Here is a 23,070-nt window from a genome sequence, read left to right on the forward strand (position 1 = left end):
ACTATCATCGTATACCTTAGGGTTTTTCCAAAATCCTCTAAAATCAAGTTCCCAACCAATTTTCCGTCGTCTGCCAAGTTTAATTGTTTTAAATTGCCATTCTTACGCCACCTAGGGTTAAATTTTAGCATCCGCCCAATATTTCGCGCCAATTTCATATTGCAAAAAAGAAACTAGTTGCTCCGCTTTCCTTCTAGGTGCGCCACCGCAATATACTTTTTTAGAAAAAAATATCTTTAATACGAAAAAAGTATACTGCTCTATTTAAAATATCGAGCATACCAAGCAAGAAGATTCTCTTCATATTAAAATAGTATATAAATTAATATAAAAATAGCCGTCTAATAATTAAGGGACCAATCAGAATCAAACTATTTCCTCTCGCTGTCAGGATCAAATCACCTTTTCGAAATTTGAATAGATTATTGGTCACCTAAGTGAGCATTCAAATCCGTAACATCTCTTCTCTTTTCATCATCATCTAGAGGCAAAAAAAAATCCGATTTTACGATCTCACTTGATTTCTAAACTTTTCCGATCGGTTAACTTTTGGTACTTTAGCGTACGTTGTTTTTAAGACTATGTGCTCACTTGATTTCACTTTCTTCGATCGGTTAGCTTTTGGGTACTTTCGCGTAATTGTTTTAACAATATTATGTGTGTTCAAGATGGCGCTCAAGCGATAGTCAGATGTGATAAAATCAGTGGTGTACCAAAGTATTTCCAGTATAAATCTGTGCAAGTTCAATTTTCTGTCATTTATTTTTTTAACTCGGCAATCAAACACATATTTTCATCAAGGGGACTCTTTTTCTATATCTTTGAAGCTTAAAGCCGTTTGCTCAGTTTTTGTTTATGTTATTTCTGATATTTTATGCTGCTTTTTATTAGTTTTTGCTATAAAAACATATTTTTCTGTTTGCCTCTAGGTGGGATTGATGGTGTTACAATGTTATTGGAATTTGATAAAGTTACCAAAAGTACAGCTACTGTCTAAATTTAAAGACGGATGCAATCGGCTTTTTGGACTTTGGAAGTGTTTGTGTAAAGGCGAATTGCAAAAAACTGTTGGTTCCTGTCTTTCTACATTAAAAAGTGGGAGTCGTTCGGCGGTCAGTCGAATATTTTTCTTTAAGAAGCAGCTATACATCTTGTTGAAGGGAATTCGTGTGGACTTACTTTAAAAAGTGGAGTCGTTCGGCGGGTCAGTCGAAAATATTTCTGTTAAGAAGCAGCATACATCTTGTTGAAGGGAATTCGTGTGGCTGATCTGAATTTTAAATTGAGAAACGTGGATAAATTTGTGTTTTCGGTTACTCCATTAGCATGCGGCTATTACTTCGATTTGAAAACTTTAAACACAGAGCGTGCAGAGTCAACAGTGGAATCAGCAAGCAGCGGAAAACTTTCCGACTCTCCAGCTCGTACCGTAATCAGAGACGGGAACCAAATGATGAATGATATCACATCTCCTATTATTGGACTTGCAAAATTATGACAAATGGTCTTTGGAATTTGATCAATTATATTAATATTAAAGTTCTTGTTGAAATTGATCAAACTATTTTTCATGCAGTTACGGACGCAGATTGTATTTTTCTAACCTTTCCTAACCTTGACGCACATTTTGACTGAATGATGAAATGGAATGAATGGTGATAACAGTTTATAGATATCTCTTATCAGACTTGCAGAAAGCGGGCTCCCGTCAAGTTACACAACATGCTGTGCACACTCTCGTCACAACTTGCACAGCCATAACAAACAGATCAATCTGGTCTTCATTTAACATTGTTTTAAAGTTTAAAAAACACTGCCAGTGCTTGGCACAGAAGAGAGGACTCCCAGTTGAAATTAATTGCTACACCGCTGCCTGTTGAATTTATTTATTATGGTGTGTGTTTATTCCGCCAAGCGGTAAATCAATCGCCCAAATTCATAGGACCAATCAAAGCGAGTTTTAAAGCAAAACGGGGAAAATGACTTCCCGCATAGTTGTGAATTTTAAGTTTGCTTCGATTATCATTTGCGACCAGCAAAGTCTTCAAGATGGTTGTGTGCATGTTGTGTAACTTGACGGTTACTAAACTACAAAATTTATTTACCTACACAGTGAAGGGGGAGAGGGGGTTCAGCACAAGCGTACATCTATTGTTTAAACAAAGTCATTTCTATTGTTCTCTGCGTACAAGGGGGAGGGGGTGTGGAAATATTTGGAAATCTTTACGTACGTACTATATGGACAATGCTAAAGAGAAGTTACTTTGAGCTTTCTCGTGGGGGGGGGGGGGGTTGGAGGAGCTCTCAGGCTTGTTTTACATAATTTTAAATCAAGTTATCAAATGTTTCACATTTTGTACATTATTCAACATATTTAGTCTACTCTGTTTCAGTGCATCTCTTACATCTGTTAACCCACTTATTAAAGCTATCTAGCTAAGCTCTATTGGCTGACCTTCCAGCCTCGGCTGGTTTATTCTGATTTAAATTCTGCTTGCGTCAGCATATATGCAATGTAAAGAATACAATATAATATTCCTATTTATGACCTTGATAGAAGCGTGTATAAACTGTAAATACAAACTTGGCTAAAAACAATCGCTTAACATGAAGAAATAATAGTATAATTTGAAAAAAGAAATATAGACTAATTTAACGAGTACAACAAACACGAAAGAAAGAATTTTTCTTGACTTTAGTGAAACTATCATAGCTTAATTAATGAATCACCTACCTAAATAATGTGAAATATTGAGCGATGTTAAAACCTATTGTCCTCGTAAGCTCAGGACGATACGATTTGACGTCGCTCAATATTTTACGTTATTGCCCTCAAAAACACTTAGTATAGGCCCATAATATAAAGAGACGATACAAAGGAAGCCAGTCTATAGAGACCCTCATTTTATAAATTTTTAGTACTTTTGCAGGATTAAATCTATTTACAAAACTTCCTATTCTGTAAATGCCGTTAAAAATTGTACTGCAGCTGAGGGTAGGTGATAGAGGTCATTGTCGTATAATAATTTAACCACGTAAAATTCTGCCTTACTTCGTTTTTTCCGAATTATGCAGTTCCACGTCAACGATTGTTTCCTGCCAAGTTTATATTCACGGTTTTTAATCTTCTCCAAGAAAATACCTTCAATTTTCCGAGGGTATACGTCAGTTAACAAGAATAACCAAAACGAGTCTTGGTGAGAGGGGTCCGCGTATACTGGGACGATCATCCCCTTTTTAATAGCACCTTTGGAGAGTTCTAAAATCGAAATTGCAAAAGTAAATTAGATGAAAGCCACTCCCTGAAATCGATAACGTATTTTTTCCTAAAAGTTCAATTTGTATAGATGATTTCGTTTGTTTCCTTTTAATTCACTTTAGGAACATAACACATAGGGTAAAAGCTTTTACAATGTGAAACTTTCTCAGTGAATCAAAAAGTTTCAACACAATTTTTCATTTTTGTGTACCGGGTGACCCAAAAAAAGTTTAAGTGTTTGGTGGCAACGTGGAGCCACCCGAATGGTTTTCTAATTAATTTTTATTTAATATAATTATTCTATTAGATAGAGGAAAGCCCAACTTAAATTTTGAGCTGTAACTTTCCAATTTGGTTCAGAATTTACGAAGTTATAAACTTTTAAAGTAAAAAATACTTTAAAAAGCGTTATCAAATTAGGCATACTTTAATGCTTTCAGAGAAGTTTTTTTTGAAAAGTAAATTTTTACTTTGAAAGCTTTTAACTTCATGAAATACTGAACCAATTTCAAAAATTTATAGCTCAAATTTAAACTTAGGCTTTCCTCTATCAATAGAATAAAAATATGAATTAAAAGACCATTTTTAGCTCCACGAGGCCATCAAACACTTTTTTGTGGGCTACCCGGTATTTTTTGTTTTGTAATCTGATAATTAAAAAAAAAACTTTCAACTACAAAACTCTTTTGAAAAAAAATTATTTCACAGTTACTGCTAAACACCCTAAATTTCTACCTGGTGCCATAAATCATGGAACTATGAGTTTTTCAAAACAAAACGCATCATAGCCGAAATCATCTATTTATTGTACTGTTTTTTTCGTTCCCTGATATAATACGACAAGAAGAATGTTCTCACCTATGACACCTTCAACAATATTTGAAGCTTCGACACGGCTTGAACCTAAAAACAAAGTTTCTTTGTTAAAACAGGTAAAAACACATCAATCCGTCTAGCAGTTGCAAGTTGTAATATTGCAAATTAGATACTCGCTTGATAATTGGTATTCCCTCCTAATTAGGCTAGAATCTGTAGTAAATTCAAACATAAATTTGTTACAATTGTCAGAGTAATATTATTTTAAGTTCGATCAAAACGGACGTCAATTTAAGTTTAAATTAAAAAAAGGGCTGTTACGAACAAATCCTTTGGGAGTTTTATAGACGAGAAAGATAGAAATGGTGTGGCGTCAAGATCAAGCTTTAAGATATTTTGGATGAACGAATACAACAACAAATTTCGTAACAGAACAATATAGATAAGTTTATCCAATTCCAACCAATTCGTTCTAACATTCCTTACCTTGGGTACTTAACTCGGTTTGAGTGGGGCACTGCGCTTCTTCAATAGTACTTTCTGCTGACACTGAAATAAAATCAAATCAATACATTGTAGATGAAAAATTGAGCAAGAAAATGGGTTGCTCTAAATTTTAATAAACGCTTAACGTCATAATGAAAAACGGGTTAGTAGAAATTAATTAGCATTATAAAAAAACGAGCAGTATTTGAATTTGCTAAAATTTTGTATTTTTTATAGAAAATTTATTGACTTGACACATAGAGGTGAGATTTTTTCGGCTATCAAAAACCAGAGAAACACTTTTAACTTACCAATCACATTTTGCGTGGTTTCACCGGTTTCATTTGGCACACAACGTTGGGGTACATCAGAGTCTGATAAACAAGCAGATTTATAGCCTTTAAATTTTCATAAGCTAAGCAAATAGTTTGTAACGGTATCGTTTTTAACGTATCAGAAGGCTCTTAAAAAAGAAAACTTTATTTTAAAACTAAAAGTAATGGTAAAACAACGAATCTGAACAGTGCAGGATTTCATTTCGTACCTTCGAACAAAAGAGTCACCGTTGTCATCTCAGTTGCGTTATTTTCGTCGGACATTCCTGATTAATAAATAAAAGCAAGTTTACAAAGAAGAACAGTTCTCCAAAGGCAAATCTAACAATGATTATTACTTAATACCCAAAGCATCACGGTTCACGATTACGTTTGTCCTATTAGCAAAAGGATCGAAAAAATGCGAGAAATTACTAAGCTCGGTTGAAAAAGCAACACACTTATGTCGAAGATAGGTGAAATGTCGAATTTTTTTCCAACAAAAAGGGAAGAACTTACTTTCAGTACCAGGACCAACAGTTTTGGAGGGTGTTTCAACCACGTCAGATGGTGCTTCAACCTCACTAGATGGTGTTTCAACATTGTCCGATAATGTTTCAGCCTCGTCAGAAGGTGTTGTAACCACAGATTGAGATTTACGATAATCTGAAAAAACATCGGTGAAAATAAGTTTAAGGCTGAAACAAACAAAATCTTTTAAGGGAAAACAGATGCTGTTAGATAGTGAAAAGTATACCTTTATATGCCATCTTTAATGTCTCCTTGATAACATCACCAAAAACGACATCATTCTCCACCACCAGGCTTTCCATAAAATGAGTGGCAAAGCCAGGAGTCGCATATCCATCGACATGGACCCTTTGCTCGCCACTCAAATAAAGCACAACGCAATGGCTGTTACACCTCTTGTTTAGGGTATTTAACTAGAGATAAGAAGAGAAACACGCTGAAAATAACATTTTTAGTTATGAAATTATTTAAAAAATTTCAAAGAATCAAACTCATTTACTATCTATCTATAAAACCTTTAAAAGTTTACTGTATTATTGGCTATACTAAGGAGGTAAATAATGAAAAAGAACAAAAAAGGACCCATTCATTTGCAAAGTTTCTAGGCTATTTTTTCTAAACAGCAAAAGGTACAACAAAAATATTTTTAACTTACTCTTTTCTGTAATATTTTTTGTTGGCACAGGTCAACTTTTCCTTTTGGGATGTCATCCATTTTGTGGTTGTCAATTAGATTGTTGCATTCCACAGAGACTGCACTTCTTACATGCGTTACTGGGCATGGGCTCTCTGCAATGTTGACAACACTGGAAAAGAATACCATAAAAACATTTAACAAGTTTTGAAATTACTACCATCATATCGAGGGTTCGACTCCTTTTACCCCTTGGATTTATTGAATTATGGATACACACATTTTGTGGTAAGGCAGCCTTATATTGAAAGATCAAATTAGAGAAATGAAAATCTTGCTATATATATTACATGGTCCTAACTTAAGAGAATACATTCACAAAAGAATCTTTCTAACCTTGTTTTGCTTTTTGCCACAAGAACCACATTTCTGGCAGGCATTAATGTTCAGCGGTTCTTTACAGTGTTGACAAGACTAGATGAAAGGAAAAGAGGTGACAGTTAGAACTAAATAATATAAAGTATTATATCTTTATATCTCTATCTGAGAAAAAAATAACAGGAAATCGTGATTGAGAAAAATTTTAACTTCAAATCTTAAAAGAATGTTTCACATTAATAAAAAGGTTTCAAAATTATTTTCCTGTATAGAATAGCTAGCATTCTAAGATCAAGCCTTATTATTTTACCTTGTTTAATTTCTGCTTTTTTAAAGATGATGCACCTTGATCAACACCTTCCAAATTTACTGTACAACTATCAAAAAGTAAAATTATAACCTTCTGTAAACATTATTTCTATATGAATCAACTTGCCACATGATGTACACGGTCAGCAAACGATATCATACCTCAGGATGCAAGCCTATTTTGCAATCTGTGGATCTGTAGACAGGAGTTTCATTATTATCAGTTAGGGTCAGGGTCAGGGTTGGAGTTGGAGAAATTGTTTGCCAACCACTCTACCAAGGTTATTTTTTATCAAAGTTTTACAAACAAATTGTGAAAATTTGCGCTTCATTCAAAGTCATTTTTATTAAGGGTACTCGATTAACTTTCGACCGTTTTAAATTTTCCTTACTTTGAAATTCAAAACTTACATTCCAAGTCAGAATGTTTTGTAAAGTCTCCCGTCAATTGTCCAACGTCGAAATTGTCCATGTTAAGTCATCGTGTTAGTAATTGATGTCATGTCATGTCATGTCAGTTAGTTAGTTAGATTGTTAATCGGTCAGTAATTTGTACAAGTAAATTATTCAATTACTGTATTTACTTGTAGCTGAAAAAAGGTTGAAAAATATTTTACTGAAACATAATGGGGTGTCATTGGACCCTTCAAAGCCCATCTTAAAACCTCCCTTCTCAATATTATGTAAAAAACTCACCCTTTCGTCCTTCTCTTCAAAAAAGGGCCTGATTCATTTCTATTAAGGTCTCTCAAAAATGTTTTAAAAATGATTTTTATAACTTATTATACCCTTCTTTAATGTACAAAATGTAACATGTAGATTCTTAAAGGAGTTTAGGGGAAAGAATTGGATTGAATATCGGCTAATGGTTAGATTTTAAGAAGAAGAACATCACATTAAAAACAATGATGTATACCTTTAACTGATGATGGTTGGTTTTCTTTCAAGGTTCTCTTGTTAGTTGTTCCTGACAAATATAAAATATATCATAAATAACCTAAAAAATAATTTCAAATTTCTATAAGTTACTCCTCAATTTAATTGAATCATCTACATTTGTACTCAAAATTTAAAACCAGTTTCTTTCACACATTGTTTGATTTATATATTTAAAACAAGTCTTTACTTTACTTGAAATACTTAATCAAAAAGAAACTTCAAAAAAAAATTATTGAAAGAAATATATCTTTCTTTTACTCCTTTTTATTTGGAGAATTTCTAGGTTGTAAATGAGAGATCAGGAAGAAAAACAAGGAATTTTAAAGGCACATTTTTATGGCCTCAGAAAAATAAACAACAAAATAAGGCTATTTTCATCTTATTTTCTGGTTACAGAGCATGGTTTAGGTGTGTTTGCAGAATCAAACTGCAGTTTTTGATTGGTTGAAAGTCACAGTTTGTAGGCTTTACTCGTCCAAGCAAATACAGAAACTCCATAAACCTAGCGGTCATTCAACCTAATGATCAATCAACCTAACGATCCATCGACCCAACAATCCATCAACCAATCTATCAACCAACCTATCCACCAACCACCAATTCATCAACCTACCAATTCATCGACGAACCAATCTGTCAACCTACAAACCCATCAATCTACCAATCCATCAACCATCTAATTTGTTGACCTACCAATCAATCAACCTATCGACCCTTCAACCTACCAACCCATCAACCTACCGACCCATCAACCTACCAACCCATAAACCTAACCAGTGCATAACAAAGTGCAACATTCGCCTTACATGTTCAATTCCACAATAATTTATAATTGCAATTTCGGTCAGTCGAGGGTTCATCATATTCCGAGATTGGAAACTAGACAACTAAAAAACAGGGGTGTTAATAATGTATGTAATATTAATTCATAATTTCTTTATCTTTAATTCTTACGAATACAAAATTGGCTTTGTTGCTTCTATACCGTGAGATCGGGTAACTTGCATCAGTGGAGGCTAACATGCATAGCCCTCAAATGAAAACCTGGCTGGTGATTAAAATACAACTACGCAGCTCCGCTCGCAGCTTTACTTTACCATTTTTGTTTTGATTTAACTTTGTTTTTTAATGAACAGCCAGGTCATTTTATATGAGGGCTATGCATGTTAGCCCGTATTTTGACTTCACGGTACTTATCCCTGGATGGTTTCAGTTGTTTAGAAGTATATATGACAAAGCATAATTCCAAAACGCCCGTCCACCCAATTCACTCAATCATTTTAAATTTACTTTAATTGTCCTATGATTTCCAAAAAATTAAAACTTTTAATTCATAATTATATAAAAAAATAAAAAAGTTTGATGCTTCAGTGAAATATTTCAATAAATTCCTAGTTTCAATTTTCAGTGGGTATTTATCTAGCGCTTTGATTATCGCACTACTAAACGATCAAACAACCTCACGATTTATCCACCTAGTGATCTATCCACTAGCCAATCTGTTGACCTACCAATCCATCGACCTACCAACTCGTTGACCGATCCATTCATCCATCCCACCCACCAATTCATTGAGCAACCATCAATCCCCCGCCGACCTATCAATCCAAACAATCCATTTGCCTACCAATCTGCTGACCTACCAATCCATCAACTGACAAACCCATATACCTACCAATCCATTGAGAATTCGTCAACCAACCAATCCGCCGACCTATACCCAATCCATTGACTACCAATCCCTTAACCAACCAATCCATTGGCCTGCCAGCCAACTAACCAGATGATCTCAATCAAATGGAATTGACGATCGAACCAGTCGAACCAAATCGAACGCAATCGACCGATTGAAATTCGATTGTCGAACGCAATCGAATCTCAATCGAATATTACCGCAATTTTCAGATTCGATTGATATTCGATTGCGTTCGATTGATGTTCGATTGCGTTTGATCGTCGATTCATTGACCCCCGGATTGTTCATCGCATAATTTCTACGGGAAATCGAAAGTAATTTCATTGGGCTTGTGATGTTTGAGAGCTTGGATGTTGGGAAGCTGCAAGAATAAAGCCAGACGATCTCAATCGAACGGAATTGACGATCGAACCAGTCGAACAACAATCGAACCAATCGAATATTACCCAGACTGCCATAATTTTGACGTTCGATTAAGATTCGATTGCGTTCGACAATCGAATTTCAATCGGTCGATTGCGGTCGATTGCGTTTGATTTGGTTCAACTGGTTCGATCGTCGATTCCGTTCGATTGAGATCGTCTGGAACTAACCAATACGTCAACCAACCAATTTGTCGACCTATTGATCCATCAACCTAACGATGATCAATCGACCTACAACAATGATCTCCATATCATAATGACCGATCCATAGTATCCTACTAACTAGCGCACTAGCACTAGCTAAAGCTGATCCATATTATTATATCGATTGTGGATGATATCAGATGTCAGATGATTACCCACTGATTGAACCTGATTGATGATCCTTCTGTGATGAAATTTGAAAAAAATAAAACAAACAAACCTTTTTCTTGCTTATTAGAATCCATAACGAGATAACTAGCAATGTGTGTTTGTCAATTTAGATATAAGAGCACAGTCGATTGGCACTGAATGAAGTATGAGCAGAATACAGGGGAAGTTTACGCAACTAGGATACCATTATTAAAGCGCAAACTAAATGAAGAGGAGTGAGCGCAAGGCGGCGGACACGGCACTTAAAAATCACGGATAATCATTGATTTAAGACTCTTGCGAAATTAATGATTATCGTTGATTTAACGGTGATAACGGGTTGGTATATTTGGAAAAAACATGTTTCGGGTTTGAAAAATCTTCAAAAGGAACGGTCGCCCCAGCCAATGAAATTACAACAAAATCCAAAAAATATCATTTTCAGTTATAACACTGTGAAAATTTCTCTGATCTTGTTAAAATTTACACAGGAATTGTGTTTTAGTATCCTTCACTGAATTCTTATAGTGATATGTTTGTAAAAAATCTGTGTCGGGTTTGAAAAATCAAAAGGAACGGCCGCTAGCCGCGATGTACGACAAAGTCCAAAACGATCATTTTCAGCCATAACACTGAGAAAATTTCTCCAATCTTGTTCAAATTTACACAGGAATTGTGTTTTAGTATCCTTTACTGAATTATTATAGTGATATGTTTGTAAAAAATCTGTGTCGGGTTTGAAAAATCAAAAGGAACGGTCGCCAGCCGCGATGAAATTACGACAAAGTCTAAAACGATCATTTTCAGCCATAACACTGTGAAAATTTCTCCAATCTTGTTCAAATTTCCACAGGAATTGTGTTTTAGTATCATTTATTGAATTCTCATAGTGATATGTTTGTAAAAAATCTGTGTCAGGTTTGAAAAATCAAAAGGAACGGTCGCCAGTCAACAATGATGAATACAATACAAAACAGGATCATTTTCAGCCATACACATAACACCATAAAAATTACTCAGATCGTTTTCAAATTTGCACTGTAATGTTGTAATTTTAGTATTCTCTTTTGAATGCTAATGGCTGTGTGTTTGAAAGTTTCATTTCCAAGTTACTACAGAGTTTTATGGTTTTATGCGTCTAGAAGAGAAGTTAGCCATGTGCAAGATTTAAAAGCACTCGATCAGCTGACAGTTCATGGCCAAAATTTCTCCAAAGTCTTTTCACATTGTAAGAGAACCAGTATGCATCAAACTTCTCATAAATCATGTCCAAAACATCATGAATAACGATGAAAATGATCAATTTTTCACTGAGATTTGCCCATTCGCTACACAGTCAGCTAGCCCACTTTCGGCAGCCATCTTTTTCTAAATACTTACCGCGAATCAAATCACAATATTATCGAAATCCAGATAATCCGTTTTTATTAAATCGGAATAGATCATCGGATTAGATAAACAAACAAAAAATGTCTTAAGCGTCGTCGGACGAGAGAGAATTTAAGGCTCCTAGGCCGGAGCAATAAAAGAAATAATGTTAAATTTGCTGTTTATGTTAGCTTTTAGAAGGCGAGATATGGTAAACTTTTTTGATACCCATAAAAATGCGATAGAGGTTTCCTGTCGTTGCATAACAGTTGATATTAACAAAGTCGTTATGTTTTTATAGCCTAAAGAGGGGGAGGTTCTGGCTTCGCTCGTAATTCAACATCACGGGGGTATGAAAGAGTGTTGCTCTGAACACGCAAATCCAAGCGTCTTGATGACATATTCTTTTTTGTTGCCACCCGTCCACATGGGCTGTGTTTCTCCATGTCTTCGTAAATAAAGAGTCTGAAGATGGCTGATGTCCCAGATTAATGCTTCTTCGCTTACCATTTCAAACCATGTTCCTTCCTCTCGGGTAATCACTCTTCTCGTATTTGTTCTACACTTTTGGAGTGCTTTGAGTTTCCTATCTCTGAATCACTTTGCGCAGGTCTTCGTTTGGTCCTCGTTGTTGTTTTGCCTGTCGTTTTGAATAAGTTCGCTTGGGGTCATCTTGTATGAGAGGCTGGGTTACTTGTTTTGATTCTTAGCTTTTCTAGGAGGTCTTCACGAGTCTTGTTGGTCTTTTCAACAAAACGTTCTAAGACTTGCTGGGATTTCATAAGAGATTCAAAGGCTTCTTCAAGTTTTTCTATCAATTCTAGGCATGGGATGGGCTGTCTAATTGTAGCTCTTCTTGCAAGTCTTTTAACTCTTTGAAGATCTTGCATTCTTCTTGCTCGGATCCTTTTTGTTGTAGGGATTCTATAGAAGGGGAGGAGAGGGTTCTTGATTCTTCTGTATTTTCATGACTTCGTCCGATCTGTTGTTCCAACGCTTGGGTTTAAAGTATTGTCAACAAGCTAAAAAACGTGTTTTTATTAAATGAATGGTCGAAACTGATTCTTATCTAAATGACCTTGCTCAACGGTTAGCTCAGGTAGAGATCAGAATGTTGACAAAGTGAATTCGATTGAATTCTTATTAAAAGATATATATTTAATGTTAACAATGAAAGTGACTGTTCGTTTATAATTCATAATGTCTTTACTATCTGCTCAACTAAGAAACGGACTCGAACCATTGAAGAAATGTATATTTAGAATGAATGACTAATGCTTTCCGTTTGTTAGGGCCATTAACGGGTTACGAAAGGGTGATTATGGATTCAGATGGCTATTTCGCGTGGTCTCAAATGTTGATTCATTTGCTGAAATCCAATATACAAGATGACCTAGCATTCGCCTCCCCTTCAACGGGTGTCGTCCTAGACATTGGTGTAGTTTGCTTGACGAAAGACGTGCAAAGAAACGTAGTAGTAGGTGTGTTTGCGATTAAATTCGTCGATCGAAATGCCGTTTCAAAAATCAGTCAAGTCATACTAAGAAGACTATTAGTGTTAGTAATTAAGGTAGCTGTGAAGTTGGGCACAAATTGATATCGTATTACGTTGGTCAATTGTCGTCCTTTCCCTTTCAAAGTCTCAGCTAATGGTCCAGTAAAGTGCAGTATAATTAAGTCCATAATCAAGTATCAACAACTTTCTAGTAGCAACTTCCGTTACAGTATTCAAATATCCAGCAAGTTATTTATCCAAAGTTTGTAGCCAATTAATTATCCAAAAATTATGATTAGAATAACAAAGTCACTTGAAAAGTAAATTGTTCCGCAATTGCGTTATATGAATATGTACTTGAGTATAATGTGTAATTTATAAAAAGTATTTTTGTATTTTTCAAGTCAATAAAGAGATGACGTAACACGTCACAGATAAAAAAATTCACTCCATTAAGAATTAGTGAATAAGATCAAAAAATAAAGAAAGGAGTTGTGGTGAACGAAAATCCACCATCACAACTGGGTGATAGGGGTGATCCACCACTCCTAAATATCGACAACCAACACTGATGATGATATGGTGACCAATTTATTTGTCTCGGGATGATGAACTAACCACCAACATCCTTAAATTTGGTTGAAAAACTTTCAAATTTCAAATTCATGTCTTATTACAATTGGAACATTGGAACGATTAATATACGAACCGGAAAGGATGACGAAAAAAACTTGAACGTGTTGTTAATGAAATTAGTAAAGCCAACCTTTCGATATGCGGCTTACAGGAGGTTCGTCGACTCAACAATGATTCAGCAGTTATTAAATAAGACTCTGGTAGTAAATACGAAGTGTACTGGTCAGGATATGTTAATAAACGAACTCATGGTGTCGGCATTGTCATCAAAATTGATCCATCTATAGAAATAATTGAGATTACCCCAATTAATGCTCGAATAATCACAGCAGATGCTATAGTTCGTGGTTGCTCATTGAAAATCATAAACTGTTATGCACCCACTGAAGATAGTACAGAGTCTTCAAAAATTGTGTTCTATCGACAGCTAAATAAACAACTCAAATTGGTTAAAAAGAAACAAAAGGTTATCTGTATTGGTGACTTCAATGCTACAACATCGGCATGTTGGTCGAATACATCGTTACGAGAAGGCTCTGTCATTGATGAACTGACTGTCAATGATAACGGTTTGCAATTCCACGACTTCTTCAACACCAACAAACTTTCTGTTCTCAATACGTGGTTTACACACAAAAAGTGCAGACGTATAACCTGGCACTCGAATGACGGAGTAACTAAAAAAGTGTATGATTTTATCTTATGCTCAAGCTGGCTCCGGCAATTTGTCATGAACTGTCGTGTGTTTAATTCGTTTGATTTTGATAGTGACCATAGACTTGTAATTGCAAAACTATCCACACCCTCATCAAAGAAAGCTCGGTTCAAAAAGCATCAAAAGCGCACTCGTAAACAGAAAATAAACTTTGCAGCGATTACTCAAGAGATGACCGACCGGTTTTCTAATAATGTCGCAGGAAAGCTTGAAGCAGATGACGTAACTCAATCTCAATCCAATAACTTTCTCAATGACTCTATTATAAATGCATTGCGGGAAAGTGCTGAGAATGTTTTCCCCACCGTCATTGTTGATAGCTCATCTCCTCCCTGGAGATCTGACGAGAAACTGAAGCAATTATTTGTAACCAAATCAGAACTAGTATCCTGCTCTTCAAGTCCAGAAGAACTGAAACGTATACGTAAAAAGATCAGATATCATGTTCGCTATCTTAAAGACCAGCACTTCAAACATGAAGCTGAAACAATGAACACTTATATGATTAACAAGGAAATAGAGAAACTCTTTACTAAAGCTAAAAGACAGGAATCTACACTCAGACATACAAATAACTCGTGTCCAACAGATAAGCTCTATGACCATTTCAAGTCACACTTCAACCCAGATGATCCCTCCATTGATTTCACACCTGATGAAATGATCGAAAATATTCCGTTATTTGTTAAGGATCTACAAGACATTTCAGAATTTACTGATATCAATGACACTCCTCCCTCCATCGATGAAATACACGCTCATATACAAAAATTGAAAAACAACAAAGCCAGTAATGATATTGAGCCAGAGCTACTGAAACGATGCACTCACCCTATTATGCTTGAAGTGATCCACAGAATCACCAATAACTTGTGGTTTGGGCATGATCTGCCTATCTCTTGGGGTCAATCTCTTCTCAGAACATTATGGAAGGGCAAAGGATCAAAGAAGGATCCCTCAAAATACAGGGACTCAGTATCGGCTCCACTGTCTGCAAACTTGTGGTTAATATCATTCTCAACAGACTTCGTGAATGGTATGAGAAACAGCTTTCAGACGAGAAAAATGGGTTTCGTTCAAATCGTGGTACGACAGACGGGATCTATACCGTTAAAAGGGTACATCAAATCAGCCACCGTAAGAAACAGCTTGTATTCCTATTATTGGTTGACTTGTCTGCTGCGTTCGATCATATCCCACGTAAATGGTTATTTGATTCAATAAGCTTACGATTTTGCAACAGTCAATCTCCAATATTGCTCAAAATTCTTGAGAAATTGTATCACCATACATCTCTATTATACGAGGGAAAAGTTTTCGCAACCACATCCGGTGTTCGTCAGGGTGGCCCAGAAAGCCCTTTTCTCTTCAATCTGTACATAGACTTTGTTATGCGCCTGATGATCGAGAAAAGCCGTAACGATCCATTAATCCAGTTCTTTGTCCACAAGTATCGCATAAATAGTCATTCAATCTCAAGAAATGAAAGGGTGATAATGCGTGAGAAAGGCTTGAGTTCATCAGGAACATCGTTGTTACCTTGGTGTGGCTATGCTGATGACTTAGTTTTATTTCTACAATCAAAAACTGGTCTCCAGAGCGCTACTGTTCTGCTTAATGAAGTCTTTGCAAAATTTGGTTTATCCATTAACTCTCAAAAAACCGAAACGATGATACTCAACCATCCAGATGAAATACCCTACCCATCCTCAATTATTGATCTCGGTGAAAGTCAACTGTCAAACGTGTCAGATTTTAAATATCTTGGTGCTTATCTCAATTCGAATCAGCCTAATACTGGTGAAAAGGAGATCACTCACCGTATTCAATTAGCATCTGCAAAATTTTCACAAATGTCAAATCTTTTACAAAACTTTCATTTAAAGCTGAAAACGAGAGTTTTGTTTTTGAATTGTTTTGTTCGAAGTCGTCTTGTGTATGCCTGTCAGAATTGGAACCTTAATCAAGAACAGTTTAATCGTCTTGACGTGGCGTATCGAAAATTTCTGCGTCGAATGGTACGCGGTGGTTTCAGATTTGTGAATGAGAATCAAAATGATTACAGATTTTCAATAAACGCGCAGCTCCACAGGATCTGTGGAACCTCTGATGTTAGCTATTTTATTCAATCACAGCAGCATCACTATGCTGCACACGTCCTTCGTATGCCCTCTTCTCGTTCTTTGAAATTATTAACATTTAATGATGACCAATACACGAGAAGAGGTCGCCCTGCCAAGTCTTTGTTGGATCAAGTTGTTGGTCATAAAATGATTTCTATTAGTCAATTTTGTTCTCTTGCCTTAAGCAAGAAGTGATGTGAATTTGAATTTAATTAGTTCGACATGGGAAAATACCTCTAAGTGAATAGGCCTCACGGTGAGATACCTTCCCATGTCCAACCATGTCCAGTAATGGGCGGTTGTAGAATTTTATTATTATTATTATTATTACACAACAAAAGGTCATTTAGACAGCTAATTATCATTTTTAATGGCTGAAACTAAGATAGTGATGTATCATGTAATTATGCTTCTGTTTAATTTGATAGGTCGATTTTTAACGTTTTTTAACAATTTCAGAAAGTAACTTTTTTATTCAATTGAGCGTAACTTTTGATCTAATGAATCGAATTTAATAAATGACCCATCAAAATTTAAGTTTATCTTTCTTCTTTCCAGTTAAGTAGGAATGGTTATTTTAAAATCTTTAGATTTCTAGAAAATTAGTTTTAAAGAGAGAAACTTTTTTGTGGCGCACCCGGTACAGTTCAGGGGCAAAATCCATTGAAAATTGGCTATATTTACCTGTTTTTCTGGCTTTTATTGTAAATTATTGTGGTGGGAAAGGGATCTTAGGGGCAGAGTTTTATGTTGGAAATTTTCCTTGGGGGCAACCATCACTGCTGTTATGGTGTCCATTCCAGCCAAGCCATATTTTATCATTCTACAGAAATCCCCGCTTGAAAAATCAAAACATTGATACGTGGTCGAGTTTACTATAAACTTTGCCGAATTAAAACACGGAAAAATATCATATGACGTATGACCATGGCTTCCGTTCACTCTGATCATGATTCTGATCACGTGATGTTTTTTGACTTTTTTAAACCAATGAAATCATTTGTTTATACCGCACTAAAGGCCTTTACTAGATTACCGCGCAAAAAGGGAAAGGGAAATGGTTTTGAAGAACCAAATATATGCAAAAAGGTTTTAATATCATCCAAATATTACAAAAACAAGTGACATTTACATGGTTGATCTTTATAAAGTTTGATCTGATGGTTTGTTGTAAATTACAACAAACCATCAGCAAAAAAGTTGACCCCGTGTTGGTTTTATAGCCTATCTTTTTGGATTTGTTAGAAGACAAATGTTATTGTAAAGAAAAGTCATTTGGAAGTGTGATCATACCCTTTCCAGGGAACTGGACCAACATTTTTTAAGTCAGAATAGTCAGAATTCATTGCCAGTAATGCCGCAGCGTGGTTTGAAACCTTGCTGGTGGTTGTTGTAGGTCTGGTGGAAAATGGATTTATTTTGAAAAACAAAAGGTTCAAGGTTGTTAACTTTTTATTTTACTGCATTTCTCTGTCTTATTCTGCTGTAGTAGGCAATTGAAAACCCTTGATTTTTTGCTTTTGTCAGTGCTCGCTCGGCAGCCATTTTGAATTATTTTTTTCGATGTCTGTACTCGGCATTTTCGTGACCTCTACAGAATCGACGATTTTGCCTGAGGAGAGAACAGCAGTACCATGATATGACATGCTCTGAAAACTGGGAGAGATTGCAAGGGATATTTCAGTTACAGTGTAGCTGGAACCTCGATATTCCAGGATTAGAAAAAGCTATACCTGTTATCTTTTTTCTTTAAAGAATCAACAAGCCATCAACATAGATAAATTACACACATTCCCTCAGAAACTTTTAAAATTATCTGCCATTATGACTTTCTTGAAGTCGTTCCGAAATTAACCAATCGGGTTAGGTATCGGAATTCCTATGGGAGTTCTTTTCCGAGATTTGTAAAATAGCTAAGTCAGCAAAAAAACTTCTCCCGGGGGTTTGAGAACAAACAGAACTGTTATCATTAATTTTTTATTTAATCGTATATTTAAATTTGCGCTCAAAAATACTTTAATAAATAAGTTAATAATATTCAAATATACTATTTGTATCTCTCAGAAAATAAACACTTACAGAACGACATAGTTTATCATTTAGACTACCCCCGTGTTTGGACCATTCTATCGGGGGCGCAAAATAAGGCGGGAACTAAGTAGCACCCTCAGTGCAAGATTGCCGCCTCATCTTTATTCGCCCGAACGAAAAAGAGCTAGTCATTTTTTTCTCGTGCGCTCAAGGGGAAAAGGAAAGTGATCGATATTCTTTGAAGAAAAAACGTCAGAAACAAACCCAAAGACCAAAAGATGTATTTTGTTGTTGAGAATTGATCATGTGAAGATGAAAAAATTTCTGCTATGCGTTTTTTTCGGAACGCTGAAAAACTCTAATTTCGATCTTCCTTTAAGGTAAAGAGGTTGCGAGATTCGGGCTAGCGAGGCAAAAATCGCTAAAAAACTGGTAAAATCGTAATCCTCAAAAATCGAAGTTCCAGCCTCACTGAGTTAGGGAAACCATCCAGGATCCTGCCATTCTATAAGCCAGCAAAAACTAAATGCCACTTGTAAACTTAAGTTTCTTACTATTTTCCATCAAAAACAACCAAAAACATTGCTACTTCCCAAAGCTGGAGACCAAAACAAATTATCTTCCAAGATTATGGCGCCCTTTTAGATCTGTTGTTATGGCCATCTAAAATGGTGGAAAGAGTTGCGGAAAGACAGTGGCGCCCGTTAGCTTCGAGGGTGGTAAGGCCAAAACGCCCAATATGATCTTCCAACAAAAAGCGAGTTAGTTACCGCGCGAGTTACGTCAAACACTCCACCGCAGCGCACAAGGAACAGTGTTTTAGTGCATATCAATAATTATAAGAATATCTTATGTGCTTAAATTCAGTAAACTTTGAGTGCTTCATTGAATATTAGGAAGATAAGAAGATAAAAAATGCGCTGGATAATTTTCATTGTAACAGTTTGGTCAATAATCATTGCTAAAAGAAAGTTTGAAAAAAAATTTCCGACGCAAAAAAAAACTTCAGCCAATTAAAAGCACAGTGTGCTTATATTTACTATGTTTGCTACATCGTCTAGGCTAAAAAAAGTGCGAAAAGACAAGAACGTCATTTTTTAATGAGTGTTGTTATGATTTTTTAGATTGCGGTCGCGTACAGGAACTCGCCAAATGTTCCTAACTGTAGTTTGAGGATTCTGCTACACAAAGGAAGTTCTATAGAAGTTTGTTTTTGGTTGTTTTTTTCAAGTTTAAAGACGCTCGTTCGTGCACTGGGGCTGTTTGTGCACTGGTGACTTGACTCTAATTCGAATACTAATATAGGGTGCGCACTCGTCGGGATTTTTTGCACGGAATGAGGGAGAATTTACAAAAATGAACTTCAATGCATTAGTACTTACCTTTAAATCATCCAAATCTATTCATTCTTTTTTCAAATCAATCAGGAATTATCAGGGAAACAAGTAAAAAAAACTGTATCCAGGTATCTATTTTCTTTCCAAAGATATTCATGTTTTTTGACGTCAAGGTGAAAACGCGATTTAGCGCTGACCACGGTACCGGAAAATTCTCGACCCACATTGAAACAAATGGCTGTCGCTATTGAGCTGGTTCATCTTTTCAATCGCGGTTTTTTTAGTAAACCCAGGGTAAGATTAGGCTACAATCTATCACAAAGTGCTTTATTTGAAAATCTACAGGCCGTCTGGAATTTCAAAAAAAAGAAGAAATTTCGATTTTTTAACAAGATTGCGGATTTTTTCATTTAAGCACCATACACCATCTGAAAGCTGAGGATTTCAGCTTTCTAGTGGTGAAATTTGTTTTTAGCTATCATTTCCAGCTCATTAGCGATAAGCTAAAGTTTAACAGTCATCGGGCCGATTTTCAGACCGCACCAGCAAAACTCCCCACACGGAAGACTAGATTTCATCCGCCATTTTTGGCGCGATTTTGGTGCTTCCGAAAATTATTTCTTGCTGGCGTGGTGTAAGGAGGCGATTCTTTGAAAAGGTGATTTTTTTGTGTTTTGAAAATTGAATAACTTTGGGAATACTTAACCAATTCTAATAAATGACCCCTCATTTTTCTCACAAAGGTAAGGACTTTCAAATAAAATTAGTTTGGTTTCTAAAAATTGAGGGGAAAATTTTGGCCTGTCCACCCTAACTAATATGTGTCATCATTTCATTCCAGGCGTAGTTAATCGATATAATCGATAACCTTGAGTAATCGATAAATAATCGATAAGTAATCGATGGATTAGATATCGATTAACCGATAGAATCGATAGGTAATCGATACTCAAGATTTTTTCAAAGCTCGATTATTTATCGATCAATTTTCTCATCGATTGTTTATCGATTATAGATCGATTATACTTCGATTAAATTAAGTATCGATTAAAAATCGATCGGCTATCGATCACAGCTTTTGATCGATTCAAAAATTTATTAATCATCGATCAAATAGTTAATCGATCAACTATCGATTCGTGATCGATTATTTATCAGATTTTAGGGAGTGGTACTTTATTTTTCAAAAAGTACGTTTTGCCGAAGTTATAATTTCAATTTATACGATTTTCACTAACTAATTATTCATTAGATGGAGCGTCATAAAAAATGTAATACCGAAGGGATATCTATTTTGGGTAGTACGTTAAGTATCATTAATAATAAAAGTTTAATTAGTGTGCGCTATGAAAAGTTTGGTTGAGGAGCACGATAGAAAGTGCGATGTAAGAAAATGAAACGGTTATGAAAGGTCTGACTACATTAGCTAAATCAAAGTTTGTTTGTTTTTAAATTTGACGCTTGCGTTTCGTTCCAGAGGAAAATAAAAAGGGAGAAGTAAATAAATGAATAAAAAAGAAGAGCATTAGAGAAACTGGACAACTTACGAAAATATCAAATTTTCATCGAAGCATCGATAGAGTCAACAAACACATGGTCGTTAGTTATATGGTCGTTATATTCCGCGGTTACGATAGATAGCATTGAATTTAAAAGCAGAATTATATCATACCCAGCAGGTGCGTATTTCTTTTAACCCCAGAAGAGTCTAGCATACCCACACCCCTGTTTCATATTCACAGGCTAGGTTAGGTTGATAGAAAATTCGCTCAAAAAACCCAGTGTACATATTCCGTTGTTTTACGGACATCATAAAAGAACGTTGTTTTGACGTTTAGCGTCCATAGAATACCCCTGTCTCAAGTATCCACTGGACTTCTACTAATGCCCTATGAAAAGCTAACTTTTTCCAGTTTATTCGCAGTGATACTGGGTGTGATATAGCTGAGCCGATAAAAAGAGTAGAGAAATTAACCTGTTCATCGTATATTTTTGTTTTCCCGTTATTTCAGGTGGTACTGAACAATCTTAGATACCTGAGAGGCGGGAGAAGATTATCAATAACGCTCTGGTTAACTCTAAGATTTGTCGACAAAATGATAAGAGAAAACGTATGATATACCCCTGTATCAGTGACCCGGTCACAGATCCCGTCTCGATGGAAACCGGTGAAAAAAATTACAAAGAATGAACTCTAACACGTTCACTGTCAAGCCATTTTCAGAAATTTGACTTTTTTTTTCATCGAAAGTGACTTTCAAAAGCTCCGGTGGCCTTGGTTCTGCTTTAAGTGCCTACAAATTGTATACCGATCGACGCAGAAATTTAAGGAAGATTCCAAAAATACAAAAACGAAGCAAGCAAAAGTATTTGTATCAAAGGTTATGGCCCTATTGGAGAACTGTCGGTATACACCTCTACTACAACTAGGTCAACCCGGTCAAAATCGAAAAAAAATTATTAATGAATTCTAGGAATAATGCTTAAAAGTGAATTTTTCCGTACTCCAGCGAGAATTAAGAAATTAAAAATACAGACCCGGCGTGTGTGACGTTTTACTTGTTTCATAACTTCTCCGATGGTCGATTTCAAATTTTCACTGAGTTACTGAGACAGGGGTATTATATGGTGGCACTTAAAGAATTCAGAACCAGTGTGGACTCGCCATGAACACAAAGACAGGAGACAGTATTAATTCTATATGATATTCAATGCTCAGATGCATAGTATACTCGTAGTTGGCAGCAAACTTTTTAAGCTCTTATTTGGAAAATATGTACTTTTTATTCTTTTCTTAGCGAAAGAAAATACTTTATAACATTGTCTCTCCCAGTGCCCGGTGAGAACTTTCATACCCTTTGGGAAAATGAAGGATAATAAAAAAAAAAAAAACGGTAAGGAAAATAGAACATAAAAATGTCTGGGGCATATTTTCTCACCGGGCCGATTATTTATTGCCAATTGTTCCACTAGGAAGGGGCTCCACCGTGTCATACTTGTTTGCCCCTTTTTCGAATTTCCGCTTGCAGAAATATTTGCACCCCTGTCTCAGAGATGATTTAAGCCAGGGGATGCGAGACCTCCGAGAGAATGAACAGCATATGAACGAACGGGAAATTATGTCTTGCTTCATACTGTACCTTGTCTCCTCATTATCAAGCCTTTAGAAATAATCCCTTTCGTCAAAGACATTTCCTAGGAAGGACGAGAGATCGAGGCGTCCA

At 35.7% G+C, this 23,070-nt stretch overlaps 2 protein-coding genes and 3 long non-coding RNA genes across 5 annotated transcripts; 2 read left to right on the top strand and 3 right to left on the bottom strand.

Annotated features, from left to right (window-relative positions):
• Positions 1–2,605: 2,605 nt before the first annotated feature.
• Positions 2,606–5,820, bottom strand: LOC136797368 (uncharacterized). Its single transcript, XM_067053953.1, has 7 exons — positions 5,633–5,820; positions 5,395–5,541; positions 5,106–5,162; positions 4,873–4,935; positions 4,562–4,624; positions 4,118–4,162; positions 2,606–3,259 (listed from the first exon to the last, which is right to left on the bottom strand). The coding sequence occupies exons 1-7, from the start codon at positions 5,706–5,708 to the stop codon at positions 2,955–2,957; spliced, it is 756 nt and encodes a 251-aa protein (XP_066910054.1). The 5' UTR covers positions 5,709–5,820; the 3' UTR covers positions 2,606–2,954.
• Positions 5,821–6,135: 315 nt separating this feature from the next.
• Positions 6,136–6,799, bottom strand: LOC136797367 (uncharacterized). The gene is made up of 3 exons (XR_010845239.1): positions 6,729–6,799; positions 6,437–6,514; positions 6,136–6,212 (listed from the first exon to the last, which is right to left on the bottom strand). It is a non-coding gene; the product is annotated as an uncharacterized lncRNA (long non-coding RNA).
• Positions 6,800–7,220: 421 nt separating this feature from the next.
• On the bottom strand, positions 7,221–10,480 carry LOC136797369 (uncharacterized). Its single transcript, XR_010845240.1, has 3 exons — positions 10,212–10,480; positions 7,644–7,694; positions 7,221–7,317 (listed from the first exon to the last, which is right to left on the bottom strand). It is a non-coding gene; the product is annotated as an uncharacterized lncRNA (long non-coding RNA).
• A 2,296-nt stretch (positions 10,481–12,776) lies between these two features.
• LOC136797366 (uncharacterized) lies at positions 12,777–16,673 on the top strand. Its single transcript, XM_067053952.1, has 3 exons — positions 12,777–12,986; positions 14,068–15,473; positions 15,599–16,673. Exons 1-3 carry the CDS (start codon positions 12,777–12,779, stop codon positions 16,671–16,673), a joined length of 2,691 nt encoding a protein of 896 aa, XP_066910053.1.
• Positions 16,674–21,186: 4,513 nt separating this feature from the next.
• LOC136797370 (uncharacterized) lies at positions 21,187–22,671 on the top strand. The gene is made up of 2 exons (XR_010845241.1): positions 21,187–21,525; positions 21,859–22,671. It is a non-coding gene; the product is annotated as an uncharacterized lncRNA (long non-coding RNA).
• The last annotated feature ends 399 nt before the right edge of the window (positions 22,672–23,070 follow it).

The sequence above is a fragment of the Clytia hemisphaerica genome, unplaced genomic scaffold (genome assembly GCF_902728285.1).
Source record: "Clytia hemisphaerica strain Z4C2 unplaced genomic scaffold, Clytia hemisphaerica genome assembly, whole genome shotgun sequence".
NCBI classification, from domain to species: Eukaryota; Metazoa; Cnidaria; class Hydrozoa; order Leptothecata; family Clytiidae; genus Clytia; species Clytia hemisphaerica.

Excerpts from the sequence above, each read along its gene's own strand:
- LOC136797366 (XM_067053952.1), top strand. The coding sequence starts at position 12,777 with ATGACTAATGCTTTCCGTTTGTTAGGGCCATTAACGGGTTACGAAAGG. Across the intron at positions 12,987-14,067 it reads ACGTGCAAAGAAACGTAGTA|CTAAATAAACAACTCAAATT; the intron begins GTAGGTGTGTTT and ends TTCTATCGACAG. Across the intron at positions 15,474-15,598 it reads GGATCTATACCGTTAAAAGG|TCAATCTCCAATATTGCTCA; the intron begins GTACATCAAATC and ends ATTTTGCAACAG.
- LOC136797368 (XM_067053953.1), bottom strand. The coding sequence starts at position 5,708 with ATGGAAAGCCTGGTGGTGGAGAATGATGTCGTTTTTGGTGATGTTATC. Across the intron at positions 5,163-5,394 it reads TGTTGGTCCTGGTACTGAAA|GAATGTCCGACGAAAATAAC; the intron begins GTAAGTTCTTCC and ends TTTATTAATCAG. Across the intron at positions 4,163-4,561 it reads AACCGAGTTAAGTACCCAAG|GTTCAAGCCGTGTCGAAGCT; the intron begins GTAAGGAATGTT and ends CTTTGTTTTTAG.